The 27447-nt window shown below is 43.8% G+C and overlaps 1 protein-coding gene and 1 long non-coding RNA gene across 2 annotated transcripts in view; both read left to right on the top strand.

The window, feature by feature from the left end:
- LOC129480121 (DNA replication ATP-dependent helicase/nuclease DNA2-like) overlaps positions 1 to 8868 on the top strand; it is a 71631-nt gene extending 62763 nt beyond the window's left edge. The window contains 4 exon segments of the mRNA XM_063637392.1: positions 910 to 999; positions 1582 to 1764; positions 4446 to 4592; positions 6194 to 8868. Coding sequence (XP_063493462.1) covers positions 910 to 999; positions 1582 to 1764; positions 4446 to 4592; positions 6194 to 6262 — 489 coding nt within the window. The 3' untranslated portion in view covers positions 6263 to 8868.
- Positions 8869 to 17939: 9071 nt separating this feature from the next.
- The window catches only part of LOC134736374 (uncharacterized), a 71942-nt gene continuing 62434 nt past the window's right edge, over positions 17940 to 27447 (top strand). The window contains exons 1-3 of the long non-coding RNA XR_010120350.1: positions 17940 to 17950; positions 21171 to 21288; positions 25972 to 26062. This is a non-coding gene — a long non-coding RNA (uncharacterized lncRNA). The remainder of the gene's footprint in view (positions 17951 to 21170; positions 21289 to 25971; positions 26063 to 27447) is intronic.

Genomic DNA, 27447 nt, shown 5'->3' with positions numbered 1-27447 from the left:
TTTGTTTTTGTTTTTGTTTTTTTAAGATGGAGTCTTGCTCTGTCTCCCAGGCTGGAGTGCAGTGGTGCAATCTCCTGGTGTCTCAAAAAAAAAAAAAAAAAAAAATCAAGGTTGCTTAGGGATGATGTAGGAGGAAAGTAGTCTTTGAAGAGACGTATCAGGAGGTAGGGCAGCAGTTTTATCTGCTCCGTTATTTGTATAAAAGGGGACAAGAAAATGGAAGAGCACAGATATACGACCCAGATCTAAGTTTGTTTGTTTGTTTGATTCTGAGACGGAGTCTTACTCTGACTCTCAGGCTGGAGTGCAATGGCACTGTGTCAGCTCACTGCAACCTCCGACTCCCAGATTCAAGCAATTCTCCTTCCTCATCCTCCTGAGTAGCTAAGATTACAGGCACGCACACCACACCCAAATTTTTGTGTTTTTAGTAGAGACGGGGTTTCACCGTGTTGGCCAGGCTGGTCTCGAACTCCTGACCTTGTGATCTGCCTGCCTCGGCCTCCTAAAGTGCTGGGATTACAGGCGTGAGCCACCGCACCCGGCCACCCTAAGTTCAAATAGTAGTGCCACAGTTTATTGTGAGGCCTTGGGAAATTTACTTATTCTTTTCTGCCTTTGATTCCTGTAAAATGGGGGATAACAAAGTATGTGAAGCTCAGTGTGTGATCAGCTTTCGTAGGTATTTTAGCCTCAATTGTAGCATGTTTAAGATAGGTGGCCTCTGCGTGGCCTTCTGAAAGTGACTAATATTAATATTATTCGTTTTTGTTGATTCTTTCACCTTCATCTTTTAGACAAAGCTATTTTTCATCTCCAAATCGGTAGTATAGTCTTTATGGCCACTTGCGTACTTATAGTACTCTTTAGAGACTGTATTATCAGCAGGCTGTATATTTTTCCACTTAGGTTCCAGCGCCAGAACAAGTTGAAAAAGGTGGTGTGAACAATGTAACAGAAGCCAAACTCATAGTTTACCTAACCTCCATTTTTGTTGAGGTAATTTAGAATTTTCAAGGCTAACAAATATTAAAGTGCAGAGTAATAGAATATTAGACTGTAAGACACTTACGATCTGGCATTAACTCTCGTTTATTAAGGTAAGGGGGGGATTGAAGCCCCATTGTTTTTATTTTGAGAAAATGTATCTAAGACATGTAATATTTTATAATGACATTTGGAGTTTTCATTTACGATAATAACTTTTTGTAATGTCAGCTAATTCTAATTGAGACAATACTATGTTGTAGTGATTAGGAATTGGAAATTTTTCTGTGAAAGAAATAGAAGGTGAAATGTATTTCTTTGTACTGTGTGTGTGTGTGCACTGTTTTAGTGGCATATAATCTGTTACGTTCTCATGAAACTAAAAATTAAGGGAGCAATGTATAAGGAATTATTTCATCATGGGAAATATGGACAGATTTAGAGCAAATTCAGTAATCGTATTCAGTCTTTGAGATAGGAAAGTCTGTTATAAACATCAGTTGGGCACATAATGTAAACATTTAATTATTAAATTCAGAAAACTTTAACTTAATCAGGATTTCTTTCGTTTAAATTGTGTCTTTTTCTATTTAGGCTGGATGCAATCCCTCTGATATTGGTATTATTGCACCGTACAGGCAGTAATTAAAGATCATCAATAATTTATTGGCACATTCTTCTACTGGGATGGTCGAAGTTAGTACAGTAGATAAATACCAAGGAAGGGACAAAAGTATTGTCCTGGTATCTTTTGTTAGAAGTAATAAGGATGGAACTGTGAGTTAATTGTGTTTGCTACTGATTCATTTGGGGCATTTCCTTCTCTTTAAAAATTGTGGGCCGGGCGCGGTGGCTCACACCTGTAATCCCAGCCCCCTGGGAGGCCGAGGCAGGTGGATCACCTGAGGTCAGGAGTTTGAGACCAGCCTGGCCAACATGGCGAAACCCTGTCTCTACTAAAAATACAAAAATTAGCCGGGCATGGTGGCAGGCGCCTGTAATCCCAGCTACTTGGGAGGCTGAGGCAGGAGAATTGCTTGAACCCAGAAGGTGGAGATTGCAGTGAGCCGAGATCGCACCATTGACTCCAGCCTGGGTCAGAGCAAGACTCTGTCTCAGAAAAAAAAGAAAAAATTGTGGTTTAACATTGAGAACATGTGGACACAAAGAGGGGAACAACATACACCATGGCCTTTAGGGGGTTGGGGGTGAGGGGCGAGAACTTAGCGGATGGGTCAACAGGTGCAGCAAACTGCCATGGCACATGTATACCTATGTAACAAAACTGCACGTTCTGCAGATGTATTCTGTTTTTTGTTTTTTTTTTTAAGAAAATAAAATTGTGGTTTAAAAGAACACATAAAACATACATCTTACTTTTTTTTTTTTTTTGAGACGGCATTTCCTCTTGTTGCCCAGGCTGGAGTGCAGTAGTGAGATCTCAGCTCACTGCAATCTTCGCCTCCCAGGTTCAAGTGACTCTTCCGTCTCAGCCTCCTGAGTAGCTGGGATTACAGGCATCTGCCATCTTGCCCAGCTAATTTTTGTACTTTTGTAGAGACGGGGTTTCACCATGTTGTCCAGGCTGGTCTTGAACTCCTGACCTCGGATGATCCGTCTGCCTCAGCCTCCCAAAGTGCTGGGATTCCAGGCGTGAGCCACCGCGCCCAGCCCATCTTACCATTTTTAGGTGTACAGTTTAATTAGTGTTGAGTACATTCACACTGTTGTTCAACAGATCTCTGGAACTTTTTCATTTTCAAATCTAAAACTCTGTATTTGTGATTAACCACCCATTTTCTTCTTCCCCAGCACCTGTAACCACCATTCTACATTCTATCTCTGAATTTGACTAATCTAAGTACCTCATATGAGTAGAATTGTACAGCATTTATCTTTTTTGACTACCTTATTTCACTTAGCCAGCTAGTTCAACCTGTTGTAGTATGCGACAGAATTTCCTTCCTTTTTAAGACTGAATAATATTCCATTGTCTCTATATACCACATTTTATTTATCCATTTATCTGTCAGATGGAATGGTTGCTTCCACCCCTTGGCTGTTGTAATTGAGGCCTGTTTAATATAAAATCTTCCTTGTATACTTTCAAATTTATAGACAATTCAGGTTTTTTTTTTTTTTTTTTTTTTTTTTTTCTGGAGATGAGATCTGGCTCTGATACCCAGACTGGAGTGCAATGGCACAGTCTCGACTCACTGTAATATCCACCTCCCTGGCTCAGTGATTCTCCCATCTCAGCCTCCTGAGTAGCTGGGATTACAGGCGTGTGCCACCATACCCAGTTAAGTTTTGTATTTTTTGTAGAGAGCCATGTTGCCCAGGCTTGTGGGCAACTCCTGAGCTCTAGCAATCCTCCCACCTTGTCCTCCCAAATAGTTTTTTTGTTTGTTTTCTTATTTTTACCTCTCCTTAGTTCATTTTTCTCAACTGTATAATACATCCATATGGTTTTAAAATATACATAATAAAAGGTTTCCTTTGTACTCCATCCCTCATCTACTCAGTTCTTACCTCAGATAGTCTCCCTTTTTTTTGAGAGAGAGAGTTTCCCTTTGTCACCCAGGTCGGAGTATGGAGGCATGGTTATGGATCACTGCATCCTTGACTTCCTGGGCTCAAGCAGCCCTGGCTCAGTGATCCTTTCATCTCAGCCTCCTGAGTAGCTGGGACCATAGGTGCACACCACCACGCCTGGCTTATTTTTGTGTATTTTGTAGAGATCGGATCTCACTGTGTTGCACGGGCTGGTCTTGAACTTCTGGTCTCCAGTGATCCACCTGCCTTGGCCTCCCAAAGTACTGGGATTACAGGCATGAGCCACTACACCTGGCCCCATTCTAGTCTTAAATTTGCACAGGTGTCCATTGTGTAGGGATGTGTTGTAATATAGTTAACCATTCTTTTGAACTTGAATAATTGAAAATTATATTTCTTTTTTTTATTAATTTTTTTTTGCACACAAAAACAATAAACATTTTCTAAAAATACATACAAACAAAAAGATGCGTATCAAACATATTGTCTGGGAAGTGAGGAGCGCCTCTGCCCGGCCACCAATCGTCTGGGAAGTGAGGAGCGCCTCTGCCCGGCCACCCATCGTCTGGGAAGTGAGGAGCGCCTCTGCCCGGCCGCCCCGTCTGGGAAGTGAGGAGCGCCTCTGCCCAGCCACCCATCGTCTGGGAAGTGAGGAGCGCCTCTGCCCGGCCACCCGTCGTCTGGGAAGTGAGGAGCGCCTCTGCCTGGCCACCTATCGTCTGGGAAGTGAGGAGCGCCTCTGCCCGGCCGCCCCGTCTGGGAAGTGAGGAGCGCCTCTTCCCGGCCGCCCCGTCTGGGAAGAAGTGAGGAGCACCTCTGCCCGGCCGCCCCGTCTGGGAAGAAGTGAGGAGCGCCTCTGCCCGGCCGCCCCATCTGGGAAGTGAAAATTATATTTCTTACAGGTTGGTGAACTCTTGAAAGATTGGCAATGTCTTAATGTTGCTATAACCAGAGCCAAACATAAACTGATTCTTCTGGGGTGTGTGCCCTCACTAAACTGCTATCCTCCTTTGGAGAAGCTGCTTAATCATTTAAACTCAGAAAAATTAATACCCTTCTTCTTCTGTATATGGTCACATTTGATTGCACTGTTGTGAGTATTTATTTACTTGTTTAAATTAAAGCTCTCACTATGTTGCGTAAGCTGGTCTTGAACTCCTGGGCTCATGCGATCCTCCCACCTAGGCCTCCCAAAGTGCTGTGATTACAGACGTGAGCCATGGCCCCCAGCCTATAACCTTTTTTTAATCCAGAACAAATGATTAGATTCAAATGGAGTATTATTTATTTTAAATACAGGGCCTTGCTTTGTCAACCAGGCTGCAGTGCAGTGATATGATCAGAGCTCACTGCACCCTCAATCTCCCAGGCTAAAGTGACCTTCCTATCTCAGCCTCCCCAGTAGCTGGGCCCACAGGTGCATGCCACCATGCCCAGCTAATTTTTGTATTTTTTTGTAAAGACAGGGTTTCACCATGTTGCCCAGGCTGGTTTTGAACACCTGGGCTCAAGTGATTCACTTGCCTCCTCCCAAAGTGCTGGGACTACAGGTGTCAGCCACCACATTCAGCCTTTTTTTTTCCCCAAGAAGTGGTGCCTAACTTCACTCAGGCTGGAGTGTAGTGGCGGGATCACTGCTCACTGCAATCTTGACCTCCTGGACTCAAATAGTCCTCCCACCTTACCTTTCTGAGTATCTGAGACCACAGGTACGTACCACCATGCCTGGCTAATTTTTAAAAAATTTTAATAGGAGGTGAGCCACTGCACCTGGCCTTAAGATAAATAGTTTTTTAAAAATGTGTATGGGCTGGGCCCGGTGGCTCATGCCTGTAATCCTAGCACTTTGGGAGGCCGAAGCAGGTGGATCGCGAGGTTGAGATTGAGACCATCCTGGCTAACATGGTGAAACCCCGTCTCTACTAAAAATACAAAAATTAGCTGGGCATGGTGACGTGTGCCTGTAGTCCCAGCTACTCAGGATGCTGAGGCAGGAGAATCGCTTGCACCTGGGAGGCGGAGGTTGCAGTGAGCCGAGATTTAGCCTGGTGGCAGAGCGAGACTCCGTCTCAAAAAACAAAACAAACAAAACAAAAAAAAACAGTGTGTGAAGTTCTTAGGCTTCATAAGAACTTCATACTTCTTATGAAGGTATGAAGTAGGCTAAGTATATAACTCTGAGGCCGGGCGCGGTGGCTCACACTTGTAATCCCAGCACTTTGGGAGGCTGAGAAAGGCGGATTACCTGAGGTTGGGAGTTCGAGACCAGCCTGACCAACATGGAGAAACCCTGTCTCTACTAAAAATACAAAATTAGACGGGCACAGTGGTGCATGCCTGTAATCCCAGCTACTCGGGAGGCTGAGGCAGGAGAATCGCTTGAACCCGGGAGGCAGAGGTTGCGATGAGCCGAGATCGCACCATTGCACTCCAGCCTGGGCAACAAGAGCGAAACTCCATCTCAAAAAAAAAAAAAAAAAAGATAAATAACTCTTACTGCTTAGGGGCATAATTATTCATTGAATGCCATAAAGATCCTTATTTTTTTGTGTGTGGTCCTGTAAGTCAAATTACAAAATGTTAAATAATAACATCATAAATTTATGCCATTCCTTATTGTGCTAAATATTTCTTCCTTAATTTATTTTACATCATTGATCTTCCATCAAGAGAACATGAAAGTCTTTGCCACATATTGGGTGACTTTCAAAGAGAATAAAACACTATTTCCCTTGCCTTTTCATACTAGGGCAGTATCTCCTCTAGCTAGTGCTTATACAGAAAATTCTATCACCATACAAAATTTAATGCAGTATTTATGCTTTTAAGCACAGGTGTACCGAAAACTGTGAAAAATCTAAATTTATGGGTTCTATACATGCATTTTTGCCTGACCTAGAGAAAGAGTTTGATAGATTTTTACCAGCTTTGAAGATGGATTAACTTTTGACTTTGAGCTTTAAACTTTTAAGTCAGACATTTCAGGACTAATTTGATTTTGTAGATAACATTGTAAGAACTTTATTTGAAAGACTGAATAAAGGGATTTGATTTGTTTTCATCATTTAAGCACAGTCTTGTGATGATGATAACATAAGTGTGATTCTTTTCTGTATTTTGAGGTCCCTAATCCAAAGCCCATTTTGCTAGGATTTTTTCTGCTATCAGATGTGTTTTCACTCTAAACCTAGTCTTTTATAACATGAATTGATTACTTCCTGTTAATTTTCTTTTTTTTTCACTTTTTTTAATTTATTTTTTTGCACACAAAACAATAAACATTTTCTAAAAATACATACAAACAAAAAGATGCGTATCAAACATATTAGGAAGGTTGCACATGGGAAGACGGGGAATAGAAATGGGAAGTGGGAATTAAAGAAAATGAATGAGAGAGAGACTTTGTATGGATCAATGATAATAACTCAATCCTCTATTTGACAAAGAAGGAAAAGGAAGAGGAAGAAAAAGAAAGTGGGATAAAGGATCAGAAAGGGAGGAAAATAGAAAAAATTAGAGTATGACTCCAGGGTAGACTTGTTTTGTTGTCGCTGGGTTGGTTGGTTGGTTTGTCTGTTGTATTTTTCATATGTTTCGCCATGTTGGCCAGGCTGGTCTCGAACTCCTAGCCTGAAGTGATCAACCCGCCTCGGCCTCCCAGAGCGCCGGGACTACAAGCGTGAGCCACCACGTCCAGCCCCCACATTGCTTCTGGCCTCTGTGGCAGACCTCCCAGACGGGGCCGTCGGGCAGAGGCGCTCCCCACATCCCAGACAGGGCAGCCGGGCAGAGGGGCTCCTCACTTCCCAGACGGGGCGGCCGGGCAGAGGCACTCCTCACTTCTTCCCAGACGGGGCGGCCGGGCAGAGGCGCTCCTCACTTCCCAGACGGGGTGGCCGGGCAGAGACGCTCCTCACTTCCCAGACGGGGTGGCGGCCGGGCAGAGACGCTCCTCACTTCCCAGACGATGGGTGGCCGGGCAGAGGCGCTCTTCACTTCCCAGACGGGGCGGCCGGGCTGAGGCGCTCCTCACTTCCCAGACGATGGGTGGCCGGGTAGAGGCGCTCTTCACCTCCCAGACGATGGGTGGCCGGGCAGAGGCGCTCCTCACTTCTTCCCAGACGGGGCGGCCGGGCAGAGGCACTCCTCACTTCCCAGACGATGGGTGGCCGGGTAGAGGCGCTCTTCACCTCCCAGACAATGGGTGGCCGGGCAGAGGGGCTCCTCACTTCCCAGATGGGGCGGCCGGGCAGAGGCGCTCCTCACTTCCCAGACGGGGCGGCCAGGCAGAGGCGCTCCTCACTTCCCAGACGATGGGTGGCCGGGCAGAGGCGCTCCTCACTTCCCAGACGATGGGTGGCCGGGCAGAGGCGCTCCTCACTTCCCAGATGGGGCTGCCGGGCAGAGAGGCTTCCCACCTCCCAGACGGGGCGGCGGCCGGGCAGGGGCTGCAATCTCAGCACCCTGGGAGGCCAAGGCAGGCGGCTGGGAGGCGGAGGCTGCAGGGAGCCACGACCACGCCACCGCACTCCAGCCCAGGCAACACTGAGCACCGAGTGAGCGAGACTCTGTCTGCAGTCCCAGCACCTCGGGAGGCCGAGGCGGGCAGAGCACTCGGGGTCAGGAGCTGCAGACCAGCCTGGCCAACATGGCGAAACCGCGCCTCCAGGCAAAGGAGAAAAAGCAGGCAGCGGTGGTGGCGCGCGCCAGCAATCCCAGGCAGCCCGCAGGCCAGGGCAGGAGAATGACGGGAGCCGGAGGCAGGCGGTCTGCAGTGAGCCGACTAGATTCCAGCCTGGGCCACAGAGGTAAAAGAAAGGCGAAGGAAGGAAGGGAGGGAGGGAGTCGGAAGGAAGGAAGGAAGGAAGGACTGTTAATTTTCTATCCTCCCTTACTATCCCCCTTTTTTGTTTTCAGTATTCAGTATTTTAGAGTAGATTTTGATATAAAAGAAAATAATTCGTACATCATCTTTTGCAACAAATTTTGTTTTCTGAATTGATAATAAATTTAAAAAGTTGATTCCTATTTTCACATATGTTCATATGCCCCTATGTTTGGGGGTATCACTCAGTTTTCCTTTTTTGTGTAAAGATGTTTTGTAAAACAAAATTGTCTCAAAGTGATTATATTATATATATATATATAAAGTAACAGATTTTAACAAAGGTTAAAAGATTCTTTGGGTAACAGATTCTTCTGGGGGTTAGAAATCTTCCGTTTCTCTTGAGGGTTTTTTTTAATGAATGTTAAATATGTTAAAATTTTTATTTCTACCTCATGTGTTTTTTTAAATTATTACTTGAAGTTTTTTATTTAATAAAATTTTTCTACTAATGGATCTTACTGTGTCAATTATTATTAATACTGAATAATAATTAAACTCAGGGTTATCCAGAATTTTTTTTTTTTTTTTTGAAACAGAGTTGCCCAGGCTGGAGTGCAGTGGTGCAATCTCGGCTCACTGCAAGCTCCGCCTCCTGCGTTCACGCCATTTTCCTGCCTCAGCCTCCTGAGTAGCTGGGACTACAGGCACCCGCCACCACGCCTAGCTAATTTTTTTTTTTTTTTTTTTTTTGTATTTTTAGTAGAGACGGAGTTTCACCACGTTAGCCAGGATGGTCTCGATCTCCTGACGTCGTGATCCACCCACCTTGGCCTCCCAAAGTGCTGGGATTACAGGCATGAGCCACCGTGCCCGGCCGCATGTTTTCTAATAGTGACAAATGAAGTATTGATCATGCTAGAAAGCTGAAACCAAGCAGCATTGATATTATAAAGAGATTTATGAAGGGCACACAGGATGGGCTTGATCATGGAGAGGGGTTATAGATTAGATAGGACAAACGGGAAAGGTTGCTGTGATGAAACTTAAATATTGGTTAGATATAATGAGAGTATAAATCAGGAAGGAATCTGATGGTAATTTCAGTTCCTGGGAATGAAATGAATAAGAAAGTCCTTTTGCTTCATTACAGGTTTGTATGGCCCGCAAAGTAAAGCTCCATAGAAGAGAACCTGGGGATGTGTTCTGTGTTTCCTTTTTTTTTTTTGAATCCGTCTTGGTGATAAGAGTCTAGCCATTTAAAAGAGTTAGGAAGCTGGGCATGGTGGCTCACGCCTGTATTCCCAGCACTTTGGGAGGCTGAGGCAGGTGGATCACCTGAGGTCAGGAGCTCGAGACCAGCCTGGCCAACATGGTGAAACCCTGTCTCTATTAATAATACAAAAAGATTAGCCGGGTGTGGTGGCCGGCACTTGTAATCCCAGCTACTCAGGAGGCTGAGGCAGGAGAATCGCTTGAACCTGGGAGGCAGAGGTTGCAGTGAGCTGAGATTGCGCCACTGCACTCCAGCCTGGGTGACAAGAGCAAGACTCCATCTCAAAACAAACAAAAAAAAGTATAAAGCCACGATGCGAAGACAATGTGGCTGTTCCAGTGGCCCCTCTCCTGAATCAGTTCAGAGTTCCTGTCCCCTTCCCCCTGACTTCCCTCTTCCTGCTGTCTCTGATTCCTTTCTTTTGTCCCTATTCCTGGCTGTCTAATGGCAGGTTTTCCCCAGAGCTCCAAGTCTGGTTTGGTCCTCTTCTTTCTCCTTGGACAGTCACTGGCTTCACCCATCACCCCTGTGGCTATTTACTCAACCTGTACTACACCCTGTCTTCCAAGTTATAGTTATATAGCTGCCTTCCAGCCAATGCCTTCAGAATATTCTGTGAACATTTTAGACTTAGTACAAAGAAATTGGAAATTTCCATCTTCATTTAATGCCTTCCTCCTGTGATCCCTATTTCTATAAATGACATCATCTCACAGTTTTCTGAGCTTAAATATCTTGGCATAATTTTTCTTTCTTTAAAACATTTTTGGCCTGGGCACGGTGGCTTATGCCTGTAATCCCAGCACTTTGGGAGGCCGAGGCGGGTGGATCAACTGAGGTCAGGAGTTCAAGACCAGCCTGGCCAACATGGTGAAACCCCATCTCTACTAAAAATACAAAAATTAGCCAGATGTGGTGGCGGGCACCTGTAATCCCAGCTACTAGGTAGGCTGAGCTAGGAGAATCACTTGAACCCGGGAGGCGGAGGTTGTAGTGAGCCGAGATCACGCCATTGAACTCCAGCCTGGGCAACAAGAGCAAAACTCCGTCTCAAAAAAAAAAAAAAAAAAACCCAAAACATTTTCCCCCTCTAATTACAGAGCAGTACATTATTTCAGTAAGAATTTCAAACACTACATATTTTAGAAAATGAAATTTCTGGGTTTTTTTGTTTTTTTTTTTGAGATGGAGTCTAGCTCTGTTGCCCAGGCTGGAGTGCAGTGGCAAAATCTCAGCTCATTGCAACCTCCACCTCCCAGGTTCAAGCGATTCTCCTGCCTCAGACTCCCGAGTAGCTGGGATTACAGGCACCTGCCACCACGCCCAGCTAATTTTTGTATTTTTAGTAGAGTCGGCGTTTCACTGTGTTGGCCAGGCTGATCTCGAACTTCTGACTTCATGATCCGCCCACCTTGGCCTCCCAAGGTGCTGGGATTACAAGCATGAGCCACCGTGCCTGGCCAAAAAATGAAATTTATTTGTAATTTCATCCTTTACTAATTACATAGTTTGGTCTATGATGATCTAGGCTAGTATTTAAACCAAAATTACCACACCCACAATAAGAAATCCGTTTTACATCATGACTCAATGTAGATTTGTGTATGAATGTGCATCTGAAACAATACTGTCATAAAACAATATTTACCCTTTCTGTATGTGATATACCCTGATTTGTTCCACCCTATTCCATTAAAAACAAAGTGTGGCCGGGCACGGTGGCTCATGCCTGTAATACCAGCACTTTGCGAGGTTGAGGTGGGTGGATCACTTGAGGTCAGGAGTTCGAGACCAGCCTGGCCAACATGGTAAAACCCCGTCTCTACTAAAAATAGAAAAGTTAGCTGGGCATTGTGGTGCACGCCTGTAATCCCAGCTACTCGGGAAGCTGAGGCACAAGAATCGCTTGAACCCAATTCAAGCAGGTGGAGGTGGAGGTTGCAGTGAGCCAAGATCATGCCATTGCACTCCAGCCTGGGTGACAGAGCAAGACTCTGTCTCAAATAAAATAAAATAAAAAATAAATAAAAGCAAAGCTAACTGCAACCTGTTAAAATTGCTTTCAGGTCCCACTAGTAGGTCGGAACCCATGTTTTGTAATAGTGATTATTCTTTAATGGCGTCTTTGTGTATTTGTTGTAACCATACGAAACTATTTTTGCTGTTCCTGTGCATGCCTATTCTGTTTCCCATTTGATCTGCTCTCTAGATTTGTCTGTTCCTCCATCACCATTTAGGCATCTCTACCCACTTAGAAAGACTTTAAGATGCCACCATCTCCAAAAAACCTTTTCTGATTTTTCTCCCAGCCAAAAGAATTATCTTCATCTTTATACAGTACTGTAACAGTACCTATATGGAGCTTCATAGCATTTATTGCTTTTATTTTTATTTTTTTTTAAGAGATGGAGTCTCTGTTGGCCAGGCTAGAGTGCATGGCAGGATCATAGCTCACTGCAACCTCAAATTCCTGGCCTCAAGTGGTCCTTCTATCACAGTCTCCTGAGTAGCTAGGACTACTGGTGCACACCACTACGCCCAGGTAACTAAAAAAAATTTGTTTTTAGAAACAGGGTCTTGCTATGTTGGCCAGGCTAGTCTGCAACTTCAGGCCTCACGCAATCCTTCTTCCTCAGCCTCTGAAAGTACTTGGATTACAGGCACGAGTTACCACACCTGGCTGTTTACTGCTTTTTTTTTTTTTTTTTTTTGAGACGGAGTCTCACTTTGTTGCCCAGGCTGGAGTGCAGTGGTGAGATCTTGGATCACTGTAGCCTCTGCCTCCCGGGTTCCAGCGATTCTCCTGCCTCAGCCTTCCACGTAGCTGGGATTACACCCACGCACCACCATGCCTGGCTAATTTTTGTATTTATTTTTAGTAGAGACGAGGTTTCACCATATTAGCCAGACTGGTCTCGAACTCCTGACCGGGTGATCCTCCCACCTTGGCCTCCCAAAGTGCTGGGATTACAGGCGTGGGCCACTGCACCCGGCCTGTTCACTGCTTTTTTAAAGCAGCAGTTGTAATTAGTAGGATACTTTAATATTTATCAATATTTTTCATGGATATTTTCTCAATTGAATTAAACCCTATAGAGAACCTATCATAGATAGTCTGTGTTAGCATATGACCCATGGCAAGTCATTGCCAGAACCCACGTTTTCTGATTAGGAATTCTGCAATTTTCCTGGCCATTATGTGTATCTCCTTCCCCCCCAGCATGGTAACATTTTCCAGGTGCTATACAAATGTTCAGAAGCATTACAATTGTCATTGTAAGAAAATCATGTCTTGAGCCAGCTAAGGCTATGGCTGAAAGCTCTGTGGCATGATGTGACAAGCTGGTCCACTTGGATTCAGTGGACCATATTGCTCATGAAAAAGATGACTTGTAGCCTGGGTACAGTGGCTTATGCCTATAATCCCAGCACTTTGGAAGGTTGAGTCAGGAGGATCAGTAGAGGCCAGGAGTTTGAGACCAGCCTGGGCAACATAGTGAGACCCCATCTCTACAAAAAGTAAAATAAAAATTAATGGTAGCTAAATGATAACTCATGAACACAAAGAAGGGAAAAGCAAGGCCAGGTGCGGTTGCTCATGCCTGTAATCCTAACACTTTGAGAGGCTGAGGCGGATGGATCACTTGAGCTGAGGAGTTCGAGACCATCCTGGCCAACATGGTGAAACCCTGTCTTAAAAAAAAAAAAAGAAAAAGAAAAAAAAGGAACAACAGACACTGGGGTCTACTTGAAGGTGGAGGATGGGAGGAGGGAGAGGAGCAGAAAAGATAACCATTGGATACTGGACTTAACTGGGTGATGAAATAATCTGTGCAGCAAACCCCCATGACATGAGTTCACCTATGCAACCAACCTTCACATGTACCCTCAAACTTAAAATAAAAGCCTAAACACACACACACACACACACACACACACACACACACACAATAGTTTAGGGGAAAAAGTAATCACAATGCCCCCGCCCACACATCATAACTATTAACATTTTCATGTACTTTACTCAGTCTCTTACCTATGCATTTATTTTTCTAACTATGTATATATATATATGTATAGATATATATATCTTCATATTGCTGTATTTACTGATAAACTAAAACTGGGATCATAAGATATATGTCATATATATGTAACTTTTTTAAAAAAATTAAAAAGCACAAAAATACAAAAAATTAGCTGGGTGTGGTGATGAGCACCTGTGGTCCCAGCTACTAGGAAGGCTGAGGTGGGAGGATCACTTGAGCCTGGGAGGCAGAGGTTGCAGTGAGCTGAGATTGTGCCACTGCACTCCAGCATGAGTGAGAGTGAGACTCTGTCTGAAAAAATAAAAAATCTCTTCTAGCTAATAGGATATGCCTATCTAATTCCACTTGAGTCACTACTGGCCCTTACAGTGACTAGGGCTCACAATCCTGGGAAATGTGAACCAAGATGGATCCAGGGATGAAGTCTGACTTTTTTTTTTTTTTTTTTTTTTTTTGAGACAGAATCTTGGGATTACAGGCACACGCCACCACGCCCGGCTAATTTTTGTATTTTTAGTAGAGACGAGGTTTCACCATGTTAGCCAGACTGGTCTCGAACTTCTGACCGGGTGATCCGCCCGCCTTGGCCTCCCGAGTAGCTGGGACTACAAGCGCGTGCCACCATGTCTGCCTAAATTTTGTATTTTTAGTACAGACGGAGTTTCACCATGTTGGTCAGGCTGGTCGCGAAGTCCTGACCTCGTGATCTATCCAGATCAGCCTCTCAAAGTGCTGGGATTACAGGCATGAGTCACTATACCCAGCCGAGGTCTGAATTTTAGTGCTTGTGTGGATATTGCTGTGGCACATAATGAAATATTTTTGAATTGTTTTCTTTCTTTTTTCACTTTAGCTTTTTGTAATGAGCTTTATCAAATTGCTTTAGGGCGGGTTCTGTGGCTCAGGCCTGTAATCCTAGCACTTTGGGAGACCGAGATGGGCGGATCACCAGGTCAGGAGATCGAGACCATCCTGGCCAACATGGTGAAACCCCGTCTTTACTAAAAATACAAAAATTAGCCGGGTGGAGTGGCGCGCGCCTGTCATCCCAGCTACTCAGGAGGCTGAGGCAGGAGAATCCCTTGAACCCGGGAGGCAGAGTTTGCAGTGTGCCGAGATCACGCCACTGCACTCCAGCCTGGTGACAGAGCAAGACTCCATTTTAAAAAAAAAATCCCCAAAAACCAAACAAAAAAGTCGTAATTTGGGACTAACTAGTTTTAGTAGGTTTCTGCCTACTGTTAATTGCTTCAGATTTTCTAAATTCTTTTGGTCCCCTTTGTGTTTGTGAAGGTGAATGGGCAGTAGTCAGGCGTGTTAGATCAGGCCTCACCAGGCCGGTGGAAGCAACGTTTGCGTGTGGCCGACTGCCCCTTGAAATCCGGCCTTCGCGCTCCGGCGAAGCCCCCGGGACACGGGACCGAAGGCCCAGCACTCTGGCTCCTCACACATGTGGTCTCCTTCACGTTCCTTTCTTTCTCCTCGCGGTCCCAGCGGATGCGAGGCGGCTTAGAGACCGCGGGCTTGCTCTCCCGCCCGCCGCAGGCTCCGCGGGTCCCCGCCCCACCCGAGGCGCCGCTGCCCCTGGGGCCGCCTGGGCGCCCTCCCACCGCCGGGGGCGCTGTGGGCCGCAGCGGGCCTGGCTGCAGATGCGGTGGTGGCCGCCGAGCGCCTGGAGGAAGCTGCTGGCCAGGCCGAGGGAGCCTCCGCCCAAGACCGCGCAGCCGCCGCCGCCGCCGCCATGGGTAAGGCGAGCGGGCCGAGACCGAACGTTCGGCCCTCAGTCCCGGGCTGAGGGCCGCGGCCAGGCGGGGTGGACTGGGAGCTGTGGGAGACGCCGAGGCCGCCAGTCGGAACTGGGGCCCGAACCCAGGATGAGCGGGGACTGCCTGGGACTCGGTGGCTCCCGGGGTCGTCATGGCAACGCACCCCCTCCCTTATTCCGGCCCGTTCCCGCCCGGGTTCTGAGGCACAGTGGCCGAGGGCTCGAGGTGCCACGGCGTCCAGGAGCGAGGACAGGGCCAGGCAGGGTGTCACTCCGGGGTCGGGGAGCAGGCGGGGACGGGCGATGACTTTTCAGGTTTGGGGGTGGCGGAGGGAAGACGCATCTCAGGTTTTGGCCTGGGTGCCTGACGCCGAGGGCGGGAGATGGGGAATGCTGACGCGCAGGAGCCTGGATGAGCCCGCCTAGATGGTCCTGGGGGGCCCCAGGCCTCTGGGCACCCTTGCTGGGGGGAGGGGGCAGGAAGAGAGGCAGGGAAGGGGCTCTAGGCCCCGGCAAGGTGCGGGCACTGGCCCTGGGACTCCTCGCGCGCCTGCGGCCGGGTTTGGGGGTCGCGTCCGGGCCGGAGGAGTCCTGGAGCGCAGCCAGGGCGTGGCCGCGGTGTGAACGCCCCTCGGCGTGGGAACTGCCGGTGCCCAGCACCGATCGCCTCCCAGCAGCTGCAAAACACCCTTTGTGTGGTTGTCGCATCGCACGTTAGGAATTATGATGGGCTGTGTTAAAAATGAGAGTTGCCACGGATTATGAAACATCAAGTGGTTTCACTCCCGAAAAATAGTGGGAGTCAGACCACAATGCAGATTTGAAGGAATGTCGTGTGTGGACATTTTTCCACCAGGCAGTTTGGCCATAGCAGTTGTGTTTTCATTTTAGATTGCTTAGGATTCAGTGTAAGGCTTCATGCCTAGCTATCTAGAAAGCAGAGCTAGAATACTAGATCATTGGAGACTCTGGGTTTTTTGTTGTTGTTGTTGTTGAAGGAAAAACGGGCACATTGATTACTTGTAAATTTGTCAGAGATTACGAAATGTTATACTAAGTGCTTCGTTTTTCCACACCTTAGTTTCGTTATCTGTGTTTGTTGAAGGTATTCCCACCAGTCACAACAGTGATGAGAAGATGGGAAAGCGTCTGAATTTCTAAGTAAACTGAGAATAAAATTTGTGGGAAGGAGGACAATATTTTTGTGAATTGAAAATATCTTGCTTGATGATACTGTGTCTTAAAAACATCAATTAAAAATCAGGCCTTTTAGAATGTGCATCTATTAACTTGGTATTCAGACTGGCGCTGTGGGCATCCTCAACTGTGTGGATGGGTGAGGAACATTAATGTAAAACTGGTCTCTGCTTTCATTTTCTCTTTGAAAATAAAACAGTCATGCAATACAGAACTACAGTCAGAATGAAGAAGCCAGACAGAAAGAGGGTAGACTGAAGAATTGGACGGCTTCTTCTGTGTCCCCTTACTTGTCAGTGTATTTTACCTGTCATGTTTGTTGTGGATGACACTGGAATCCTAGAATTTTAACTACCTTTTATTTTATTGCCAGTTTATTCTGAACACTTTTGCCTTGGAATTCATCCTAAGACGGTACCTGCTATCCACCTTTTGCATGAGGCCCTTAAACCTGTTGTCTCTCACCCCAAATTTATCTCCACAGAAGATCATTTTAAAAAACTCATTGTCTATGAAGAGGTACCAGGAAAGTTAAATACAGGAGAATGGCAGATTTGCAGGATCTTGAGAATAATTCATAAACTTTGGCTGGAGTGGTCATGGAAATTTCTTTTTTCTTTTTTTTCTTTCTTTCTTCTTTTTTTTTTTTTTGTGAGACGGAGTCTCGCTGTGTCACCAGGTTGGAGTGCAGTAGCGCAATCTCAGCTCACTGCAACCTCCGCCTCCTGGGTTCAAGTGACTCTCCTGCTTCAGCTTCCCGAGTAGCTGGGACTACAGCCACGCATCACCATGCCCAACTAATTTTTGTTATTTTTAGTAGAGACGGCGTTTCACCATGTTGGCCAGGATGGTCTCAATCTCTTGACCTCGTGATCCACCCGCCTCGGCCTCCCGAAGTGCTGGGATTACAGGAGTGAGCCACTGCGCCTGGCTGGAAATTTTTTACAGTATATGTGAGAGACATAAAGAGAAGTTAATCAAGGGTGTAGTTTAGCTGGGGAGAATTTGTCAACCAAGGAACATCAAACTACTGTTGGTTTTTATAGGGGAAGGGAAGGGTTTGTGTATTTTTCATTGTCATGTCTTAGAAATGATGTTGGATTCCTTTCTTGTGTTTTCAGCTACAAAAGACCCCACAGCTGTAGAGAGAGCAAACTTGTTAAACATGGCTAAACTGAGTATCAAAGGACTCATTGAATCTGCTCTGAGCTTTGGCTGCACTTTGGATTCTGACTGTCCCCCCTTGCAGCAATTCTTTGTTGTTATGGAACATTGCCTGAAACACGGTCTTAAAGGTATCATGAGATTTTAAAAAATTATTTCATTTTAGAATTTCCGTTTTTCAAGTGCCCTTGAGAATGGGTTATTTTTTGAGGCCATAATTACGTTACTGTGCACTAAAAAATATTGAGTGGATTGATTTTGGGAGAAAATATCTTATGACTTTATGTTTTCTAATAATGGTCTAATAATGGTCTTCAGAAAATGCTTAATTGTTAATGTTTTGTAAACAGAATATTTGATTTAAAAATTTTTTAAACTTACATAATCTGACCTATTTTCTGTTTTCTAGGACAATTATAGATTTATATTTTAAAGCTGGTGATACTGCTATGAGCTCATATTAATAGTTCGAACCCTGTTGAACAACTGCATTGAAATAGTGGATTGTTGAAATAGAAATCTCCTAGATATATACACGAACATATGTAGAAATATCTTCTGGATGGAGTTATTGTAGAAATGTGAGCCATCCCTGAAGATGATAACAGCAGATATTGTATTCTACTCTCAGTACATATTGAATTATTGTTACATATAAAATGTTTGTTTTATATTTAGTTTAAAAATACTCATTGCATAATAACTGTGCTTTTACTTATAATAATTGTTCACAGTTTTGGCCTCTAGTTCATATGATGAGTATCTATGTAGAGGGCTATGTAAGAGTTGTACACTAGAGTGACTATTATAGAGTAAAAGAAGCTTGACTGGCCAGACACGGTGGCTTAATGCCTGTAATCCCAGCATATGCCTGTGGTCCCAGCTGTTCGGGAGGCTGAAGTGGGAGGATCACCTGAGCCTAAGGAGGTCGAGGCTTCAGTGAGCTCTGATTGTACCACTGTACTCTAGCCTGGGCAACAGAGAGAGACCGTCTCAAAAAAAAAAAAAGCGAAGATTCAAAGATTTACCTAAACTTTGTTTTATTTTTTATTTTTATTTTTTTTTTTTTTTCTTGAGACGGAGTCTCGCTCTGTCGCCCAGGCTGGAGTGCAGTGGCGCAATCTTGGCTCACTGCAAGCTCCGCCTCCCGGGTTCACGGCATTCTCCTGCCTCAGCCTCTCCGAGTAGCTGGGACTACAGGCGCCCGCCACCACGCCTGGCTAATTTTTTGTATTTTTTAGTAGAGACGAGGTTTCACCGCGGTCTCGATCTCCTGACCTCGTGATCCGCCCGCCTTGGCCTCCCAAAGTGCTGGGATTACAAGCGTGAGCCACCGCGCCCAGCCCTAAACTTTGTTTTAATAAAAAGTACTTCAAAACTAGAAGGAAGCCTTGACATCAAAATTTGAGAAATCCTATGTGATATTATTAGCATACTCATTTCTTTTTCTTTAAAGACTTAAAGCAATTTCTTAAAATATATAAATACTAGCGAAAGATACTCTTTTTGTACATGAATCAAACAACAGAGAAGTACACAGAGCAAAACATGGTTTTTATTCATTCTCTTCTATTAATCTCTCTAAAGGAAATTGGGCACCTGTAATCCCAGCACTTTGGGAGGCTGAGGCGGGTGGGTCACTTTGAGGTCAGGAGTTCAAGACCAACCTGGCCAGCGTGGTAAAAACCCATCTCTACTAAAAATACAAAAATTAGCCAGGCTGGTGGTGTTCACCTGTAATCCCAGCTACTCAGGAGGCTGAGGCAGGAGAATCGTTTGAACCTGGGAGGCGGAGGTTGCAGTGAGCTGAGATCGTGCCACTAGATTCCAGCCAGTGAGACTCTGTCTCAAAAGAAGGAAAACGGGAGAATTAGATATTCTCTTATCCCTTTTCTGTTTTTTTTTTTCTTTTACTCTAATTGTAATCATGCTATTAGCATTATTCTGTGACTTCCTTCTTTAAAAAAAAAAAAGTGGCTGGGTGCAATGGCTCATGTCTGTAATCTCGGGACTTTGGGAGGCCGAGGCCGACGGATCACTTGAGGTCCGGAGTTCGAGATCAGCCTGGACAACATAGTGAAACCCTGTCTCTACTAAAAATACAAAAATTAGCTGGGCGTGGTGCTGCATGCCTGTAGTCCCAGCTACTTGGGAGGCTGAGGCAGGAGAATTGTTTGAACCTGGGAGGCAGATGTTGCAGTGAGCTGAGATCATGCCACTGCACTCCAGTCTGGGAGACAGAGTGAGACTCTGTCTCAAAAAAAAAAAAAAAAATGATACAGCTTGGAGATCTTTCCATTTACATAGATGTCTATATCAGAATTAATAACTGTGCGATATTTTATGGTATGTATATGGCATAATTTATTTAACCATGCTCCTCTTTTTTTTTTTTTTTTGAGATGGGGGTCTCACTCTGTCACCCAGGAGTGCATCTTGATTTTCCCCAAGACTGCTGAAATGGAGTTTGCCAAATTGTGGCCAAAATAGTTAAATTTTAAACTATTTTTAGACTGTATTTCCTTTACTTCACAACATATGTTGAACCATGTCCAAGCAGTTATAGACTTATCTGGATGAATCATTATAAAGCTACTTTGTGTGTGTGATTTTCTCCCCCTGGGAAAAATTGCCTATCTTGGGTGTCCTTGGGTGGTGTATATGATAGGCACCCTGTATTTGCAGGAGATCTGGTCAGTAATAACAAAGAAATGTATGGCAATTTCATGGTTTTATATTGACCAAATCTCAGAATAAAATACAAGGAAAAGGAAATTCACAATTTTTCATATTTAAAATTAAAATAACTTCTTAGGCCGGGCGTGGTGGTTCATGCCTGTAATCCCAGCACTTTGGGAGGCCAAGATGGGACGAATGCTTGAAGCCAAGAGTTCAAGACCAGCCTGGTCAACATAGCGAAACGCCATCTCTATTTACTAAAAAAAAAAAAAAAAAAAAAAAAGGGCATTATAAAAAATAAAATAACTTTTTATTTATGCTTGGTTTGTTTAATAAACTTATAAAGGTCAATCAGCTAGGGCCACCAGCCTTTATTTTGGTACTGGTAGAGAATGAGTGCATGCAGTCATTTTTCACTTTAATTACCTAACTGCATATTTGATATGAAAGAATGGTCACTGTGTCTTTTTATCATGCGGAAAACAATAGCAGGATGGGCAACAGGATCCTACTTGCACAGGCTCCAGATCCACAGGGATATGTAGTGGATAAAAGAGGAAGGGTCTCTGAATAATTGTATGTTAAGTTAGAAATGTTGAAACTAAATATTTAAAAATAAGTTACTACAGTTTATATGTTGACATTGTGTGCATTATGTGTTCTTTTTTTCAGTAAGAAAATCATTTTTGAGTTATAACAAAACCATCTGGGGCCCTTTGGAGCTGGTGGAGAAGCCGTACCCCGAAGCAGAGGAAATAGGAGCCAGTGTCCGGGATCTACCTGGTCTGAAGTAAGGAGGTCTATTACTTGTTCATCCCTAGCCACAGAAGTGTATTCGTTGTTCCTCCAAAGTACCTCACACTGTAGCTTATTGTCTTCTCTTAGTCTTAAGTCCCCTTCTTCTAATCCTCTTGTAATAAAATTATGTTCATTCTTTATGGCTCAACTCAAATCCCATTTCCTTTATGAAGTTTTTCTTAGCCTCTTCGATCAGAATTAACCACTCACCATTCTGCCTTGTATTGTAGGAAATTGAAAGTCCTTTTAAGATAGGCTATATCAATTATGCATCTTTGTTTTCTGAGTGTTAAATTAGTTTGCCTGTAGTAGAAAGTCAATAAGTATTGATGAAAGACTGATTTAGGCTGAATCCAGGGCACAGGCTCAGGAGATTCCAGTTCTCGGATAAGCCACTTATGTACCCTGGGACTGGTGTAAATTTCTTTGCTTCTGAAAATTGGTACCTATAATGTCACCAGCCTGTTTCATCAGACAAATATAAGTAAAATATCTTAAAAGTTGGAGTATGTTAGCTAAGAATACTTTCATGAGTACTGAAAATTTTTTGTAGGTGTCAAGTGTTAAGACTCAGTTCTTATATTCTTTTTTTCTTTTTTTTGAGATGGAGTCTCGCCCTGTCGCCCAGGCTGGAGTGCAGTGGCACGATCTCGGCTCACTGCAACCTCTGCCTCAGCCTCCTGAGTAGCTGGGACTACAGGCGCCCGCCACCATGCCCGGCTAATTTTTTTGTATTTTTAGTAGAGATGGGGTTTCACCATGTTAGCTAGAATGGTCTCGATCTCCTGACCTTGTGATCCGCCCACCTCAGCCTCCTAAAGTGCTGGGATTACAGGCGTGAGCCACCGCACCAAGCCTATATTCTTATTTTTTTTTAATTTTCTTTTTAATTTTTATTTTCTTTCTTTTTTTTTTTTGAGATGGAGTCTTGCTGTGTCGCCCAGGCTGGAATGCAGTGGTGCGATCTGGGCTCACTGCAACCTCCACCTCATGGGTTCAAGCAATTTTCCTGCCTCAGCCTCCCGAGTAGTTGGGATTACCATGCCTGGCTGATTTTTTGTATTTTTAGTAGAGATGGGGTTTCACCGTGTTAGTCAGGATGGTCTTGATCTCCTGACCTTGTGATCTGCCCGCGTTGGCCTCCCAAAGTGCTGGGATTACAGGCGTGAGCCACTGTGCCTGACCAGTTTTTATATTCTTTAGAGTGAAATTAAAATGTAAGCGTTCTCTTTTGTTTATCTTTATTTTATTTTATTTTGAGACGGAGAGTCTCACCCTGTTGCCCAGACTGGAGTGCAGTGGCGCAATCTCGGCTCACTGCAACCTCTGCCTTCCAGGTTCAAGTGATTCTCGTGCCTCAGCCTCCCAAGTAGCTGGGATTACAGGCATGTGCCACCATCCATACCTGGCTAATTTTTGTATTTTTAGTAGAGATGGGGGTTTTGCCATATTGACCAGGCTGGTCTTGAACTCCTGTCCTCAATAGTGATGGAATTGGCCCGGCGCAGTGGCTCAGGCCTGTAATCCCAGCACTTTGGGAGGCCAAGGTGGGTGGATCACCTGAGGTCGGGAGTTCAAGACCAGCCTGACCAAAATGGAGAAAGCCTGTCTCTACTAAAAATACAAAATTAGCCGGTGTGGTGGCACATGCCTGTAATCCCAGCTACTCGGGAGGCTGAGGCAGGAGAATTGCTTGAACCCGGGAGGCAGAGGTTGCAGTGAGCCGAGATCATGCCGTTGCACTCAAGCCTGGTCAATAAGAGCGAAACTCTGTCTCAAAAAAAGTGCTAGTATTACAGGCGTGAGCCACCGTGCCCAGCCTCCCTTTAGTTTATCTTAATTCTTGTTAATGAGATAACTTTTTTTGCATTAAGCATTTTCTGTAAGTTTATTCGTTTGTTTTCTCATAGTTTTACAACTTACAGTTGGTATATGTTGTGGAGAGTATGGTAGTGTTTTGCTGTTATTTTGTTGTTGAATATTCAGATGTTTGTAAATTGGACTTTATTGAGTGATAAAAGTAAGTGGCTACTGTTGAGCACTGTGTTAGAGTAATAAGGTACCTGTTTTACATGAATTATCTCCTTTAGTGCTTAAATCAGTCTTACAGGTAGAGGTTATTATTATAATTGTATAGATGTGAAAAATAAATGCCAGATAAATTATAGTTAAAAAGTGGCAGACGCAGGATTTAAACCCAGTTTTTAGAGTTAAATATAAAGTGGCTGGGTGTGGTGGCTGATACCTGTAATCCCAGAACTTTGGGAGGCCAAGATGGGTGGATTGCCAGAGCCCAAGAGTTTGAGACCAGCCTGAGCAACATGGCGAAACCCCATGTCTACTAAAAATACAAAAAAATTAGCTGGGTGTGGTGGTGCATGCCTGTAGTCCCAGCTACTCGGGAGGCTGAGGCAGGAGAATTGCTTGAACCTCGGAGGCAGAAGTTGCAGTGAGCCGAAATCGCATCACTACACTCCAGCCTGGGTGACAGAGTGAGACTTTGTCTCTCCCACCAAAAAAAATTGAAAAAAAAAAAAAATCAAGTGATGTTTGTTCACAATTGATATTTTTGGTATATCGGGTGTAAAGATTTTTAACAAAGAGGAAAAACAGAATTTCAACTCTCAAAAACAAAAACGTAAGATTTCATTTATTTTAATATGAAAATATGTATTCATTATTTTGTTAAAAAGCCAGACTCTACAATAGTAAAACCTGTTTTCCGATGGTGTTCATTAAAATGCTAAGCTATAAGAAACACATTAATTATTATAAGTGAAGATCAAGTCTCTTCCTGTACTATCTGCCAAAATGTTCTCTGCATAAGAAAATATAAAAGTGTGAATGATACCACTCTCTTTAAAAAAAAAAGTATAAAAGTTGCTTTTTAAAAAAATTATTATTATATTTTATGGAGACTGAGTCTCTCTCTGTTGCTCAGGCTGGAGTGCAGTGGCGCGATCTTGGCTCACTGCAACCTCCACCTCCTGGGTTCAAGCGATTCTCCTGCCTCCGCCTCTCGAGTAGCTGGGATTACGGGCTCATGCCACCGTGCCTGGCTAATTTTTGTATTTTTAGTGGAGACGGGGTTTCACTATGTTGGCCAGGCTGGTCATGAACTCCTGACCTCAAGTGATCCACCTGCCTTGGCCTCCCAAAGTGCTGGGATTACAGGCGTGAGCCACCACGCCAGGCCACTTCTATTTTTAATAACAGATAGAACTTGGGTAAGAGAGGTATGAGATTTAATTTCTTAAGTGCAACAGGATTAAAGAAACATTTGAAAACCAGTAAGCAGCACAGTGATTTCTCTTTAATTACTAGCCTGGCACCCTCTTAGCTTTGTTATGATTTTTAAAATTCAGATATAATGTTACCTAGGTTTTTGAAGGCATTATGGTGCCTTATTGTTGAAATTTTTTTTTTTTTTTTTGAGACCAAATCTTACCTTGTTGCCCAGGCTGGAGTGCGATAGTGCAATCTTGCCTGACTGTAACCTCCGCCTCCCGGGTTCAAGTGATTCTCCTGCCTCAGCCTCCTGAATAGCTGGGATTACAGACACCCACCACCAAGCCCAGCTATTTTTTGTGTTTTTAGTAGAGACGGGGTTTCACCATGTTGGCCAGGCTTCTTTCGAACTCCTGACCTTGTGATCCGCTAGCCTCAGCCTCCCAAAGTGCTGGGATTACAGGTGTAAGCTGCTGGGCCCGGCCTGGTGAAGTTTTAATATTTATTTTTAGAGGGCTAAGCCCATTCAAACTAAATATTTCTTTTTTTTTTTTTTCTGAGATGGGGTGTCACTCTGTCGCCCAGGCTCGAGTACAGTGATGCAATCACTGTTCACTGCAGCCTCTGCCTATTGGGCTTAAGCAACCTCCTGCCTCAGCCTTCTGAGTAGCTGGGTCTATAGGGACATGCCACCACACCTGGCATTTTGATTTTTTTTTTGATTTTTTAATTTTAATTTTTTTATTTTTTAATTGATTTTTTTTATATATAGAGACAGGGTCTCCCTATGTTGTCCAGGCTGTTCTCCTGGACTCAAGCAATCCTCTCACCTTGACCTCTCAAAGTGTAGGGATGACAGGTGTCAGCCACCGTGCCCACCTAAATATTTCTTATAGAAGTATTCTCACCACAGTCCTGTGCTGCATAACATTTCATTCAATGATGGTGGTTCCAAAAGATTATAATACTGTATTTTTACTTTACCATTTCCATGTTTAGATATGTTTAGATACACAAATACTTAACAATTGTGTAATAATTGCCTATAGCATTCAGTACAGTAGCATGCTATATAGGTTTACAGCCTAGGAACAATAGGGTATACTATATAGCATAGGTGTGTATAACATCTTGGTTTGCAAATGTACACTGCATGATGAAATTACCTAACAATGCATTTTTCTGAAAGTATCATTAAGTGACACACTACTGTGTTTAGAGAGTCATTTCTTCCAAGACATTAAATAGTACCTGGATGTCCTACAGGAGGAACAGATTTACCCAGCTCTCAGGGATTCGTGTGTGTGCTCAAAAAGATAAACCTATAAAAATGAAAACAAAACCATTATAAAAATGCCCTTTTTCCTTGTTAATGTGTACCTCTAGAGATAGAAGATGTGATCTTTGGGCTAAGGCTGTTTTCTGATCAATTGGTTCTTCTCTTTAGGACCCCTCTGGGTCGAGCAAGAGCATGGCTTTGATTAGCCCTCATGCAAGGTTAACTTACGTTGCTTAATTATTCAGAGGGATCTCTTGAGGTTAGTACTATTAAGTCATGATCTTTTCATTTTTTTATTTTATTTATATGCTGTCTTCCAAAAAGGATTTAAGATGTAATATGAAAGGATATATAACATATAATAAAATGATATAAAAGGAGGAGCAAAATGAGACAGAAAACATGATGGAGGCATAACATGGATCAGGAACTAGCCTTACATATGAATACCATAAGCTTTGTTATCAGCCAGGATGGGGAAATTTATATATATTACATTTCTTCCTCTTTGTTTAAAATTTTTTTCTTTTGCCCTGCCTGGAAACTGCCATATATAGTACATTTCTGTTAGTTTTATTTTTCTGAATATGGTTAATTCTATGGATAAAAATTTGTGTTGGAATTTGTGGCTTTAATTTCATAAGCTTTTTGTTTTTTGTTTTTTTTTTTTAGAATTTGACTATCCATATTATTGCTTCAACTGTATTGTGGGCACACTTTAAATTGAAGTCCAAACATTTATTTTGGCTGGGTGTGGTGGCTCACGCCTGTAATCCCAGCACTGTGGGAGGCCGAAGCAGGTGGATCACTTGAGGTCAGGAGTTTGAGACCAACGTGGTGAAACCCCGTCTCTACTAAAAACACAAAAATTAGCTGGGTGTGGTGGCGCATGCCTGTAATCTCAGCTACTTGGGAGGCTGAGGCAGGAGAATCGCTTGAACCCGGTAGAGGGAGGTTGCAGTGACCTGAGATTGTGCCACTGCACTCCAGCCTGGGTGATAGAGTGAGACCCTGTCTCAAAAAAATAAAATAAAAACGAAGGCCAAACATTTATTTAAGACAGATTTGCAGAGCAAAGCAATCAGTTCTCCAAGGGAGTGGGCCCATGGTGGCCCTCCACTCATTCTTGTTCTGTTAGAGTGCCTCTCTGACATTGTGGAGAATTTAGTTCTGGTTTTGGTTTTACTTGTGATGCTGGTTTTACATTGTGGTTTTCCCAGTTGTTAAACGAGAATGACCATATGTTAAGCACCCATGGCTTCTCAGTATTCTGAAGGATAATTAAAGTGATTATATAATGTACATGGGACTTATTAAAGAAGGCATGAGACAGTGATAACTACTTCTCTGAATGTATGTTGATGAGACTTAGTTTTTGGACTGTCCTATTTCTTTCACAACTCTCTTTTTGAACAGTTTTTAGAATGTAGATATCCTGAAGTGTCTTTAATTGATGATTATCTATTAAGATTTATAATATATCTATCAAATGCATTGACTTGAAAGTGGGCTTTGAAATGTTGCATATGTTCGTTTTCCACCTTAGTCTTTATCCCAAGGGTCTTAATAAATCCGAGGATTGAAAATTCAACTCTAATAAAATATATCGTAATCAGATCAGCAGCAGTCACTATATCCATCTGA

Source organism: Symphalangus syndactylus, chromosome 4, assembly GCF_028878055.3.
Source record: "Symphalangus syndactylus isolate Jambi chromosome 4, NHGRI_mSymSyn1-v2.1_pri, whole genome shotgun sequence".
Classification (NCBI taxonomy): Eukaryota; Metazoa; Chordata; class Mammalia; order Primates; family Hylobatidae; genus Symphalangus; species Symphalangus syndactylus.
Note: the sequence above shows the minus strand (reverse complement) of the source record. Positions and strands in the feature narration are given on the sequence as shown.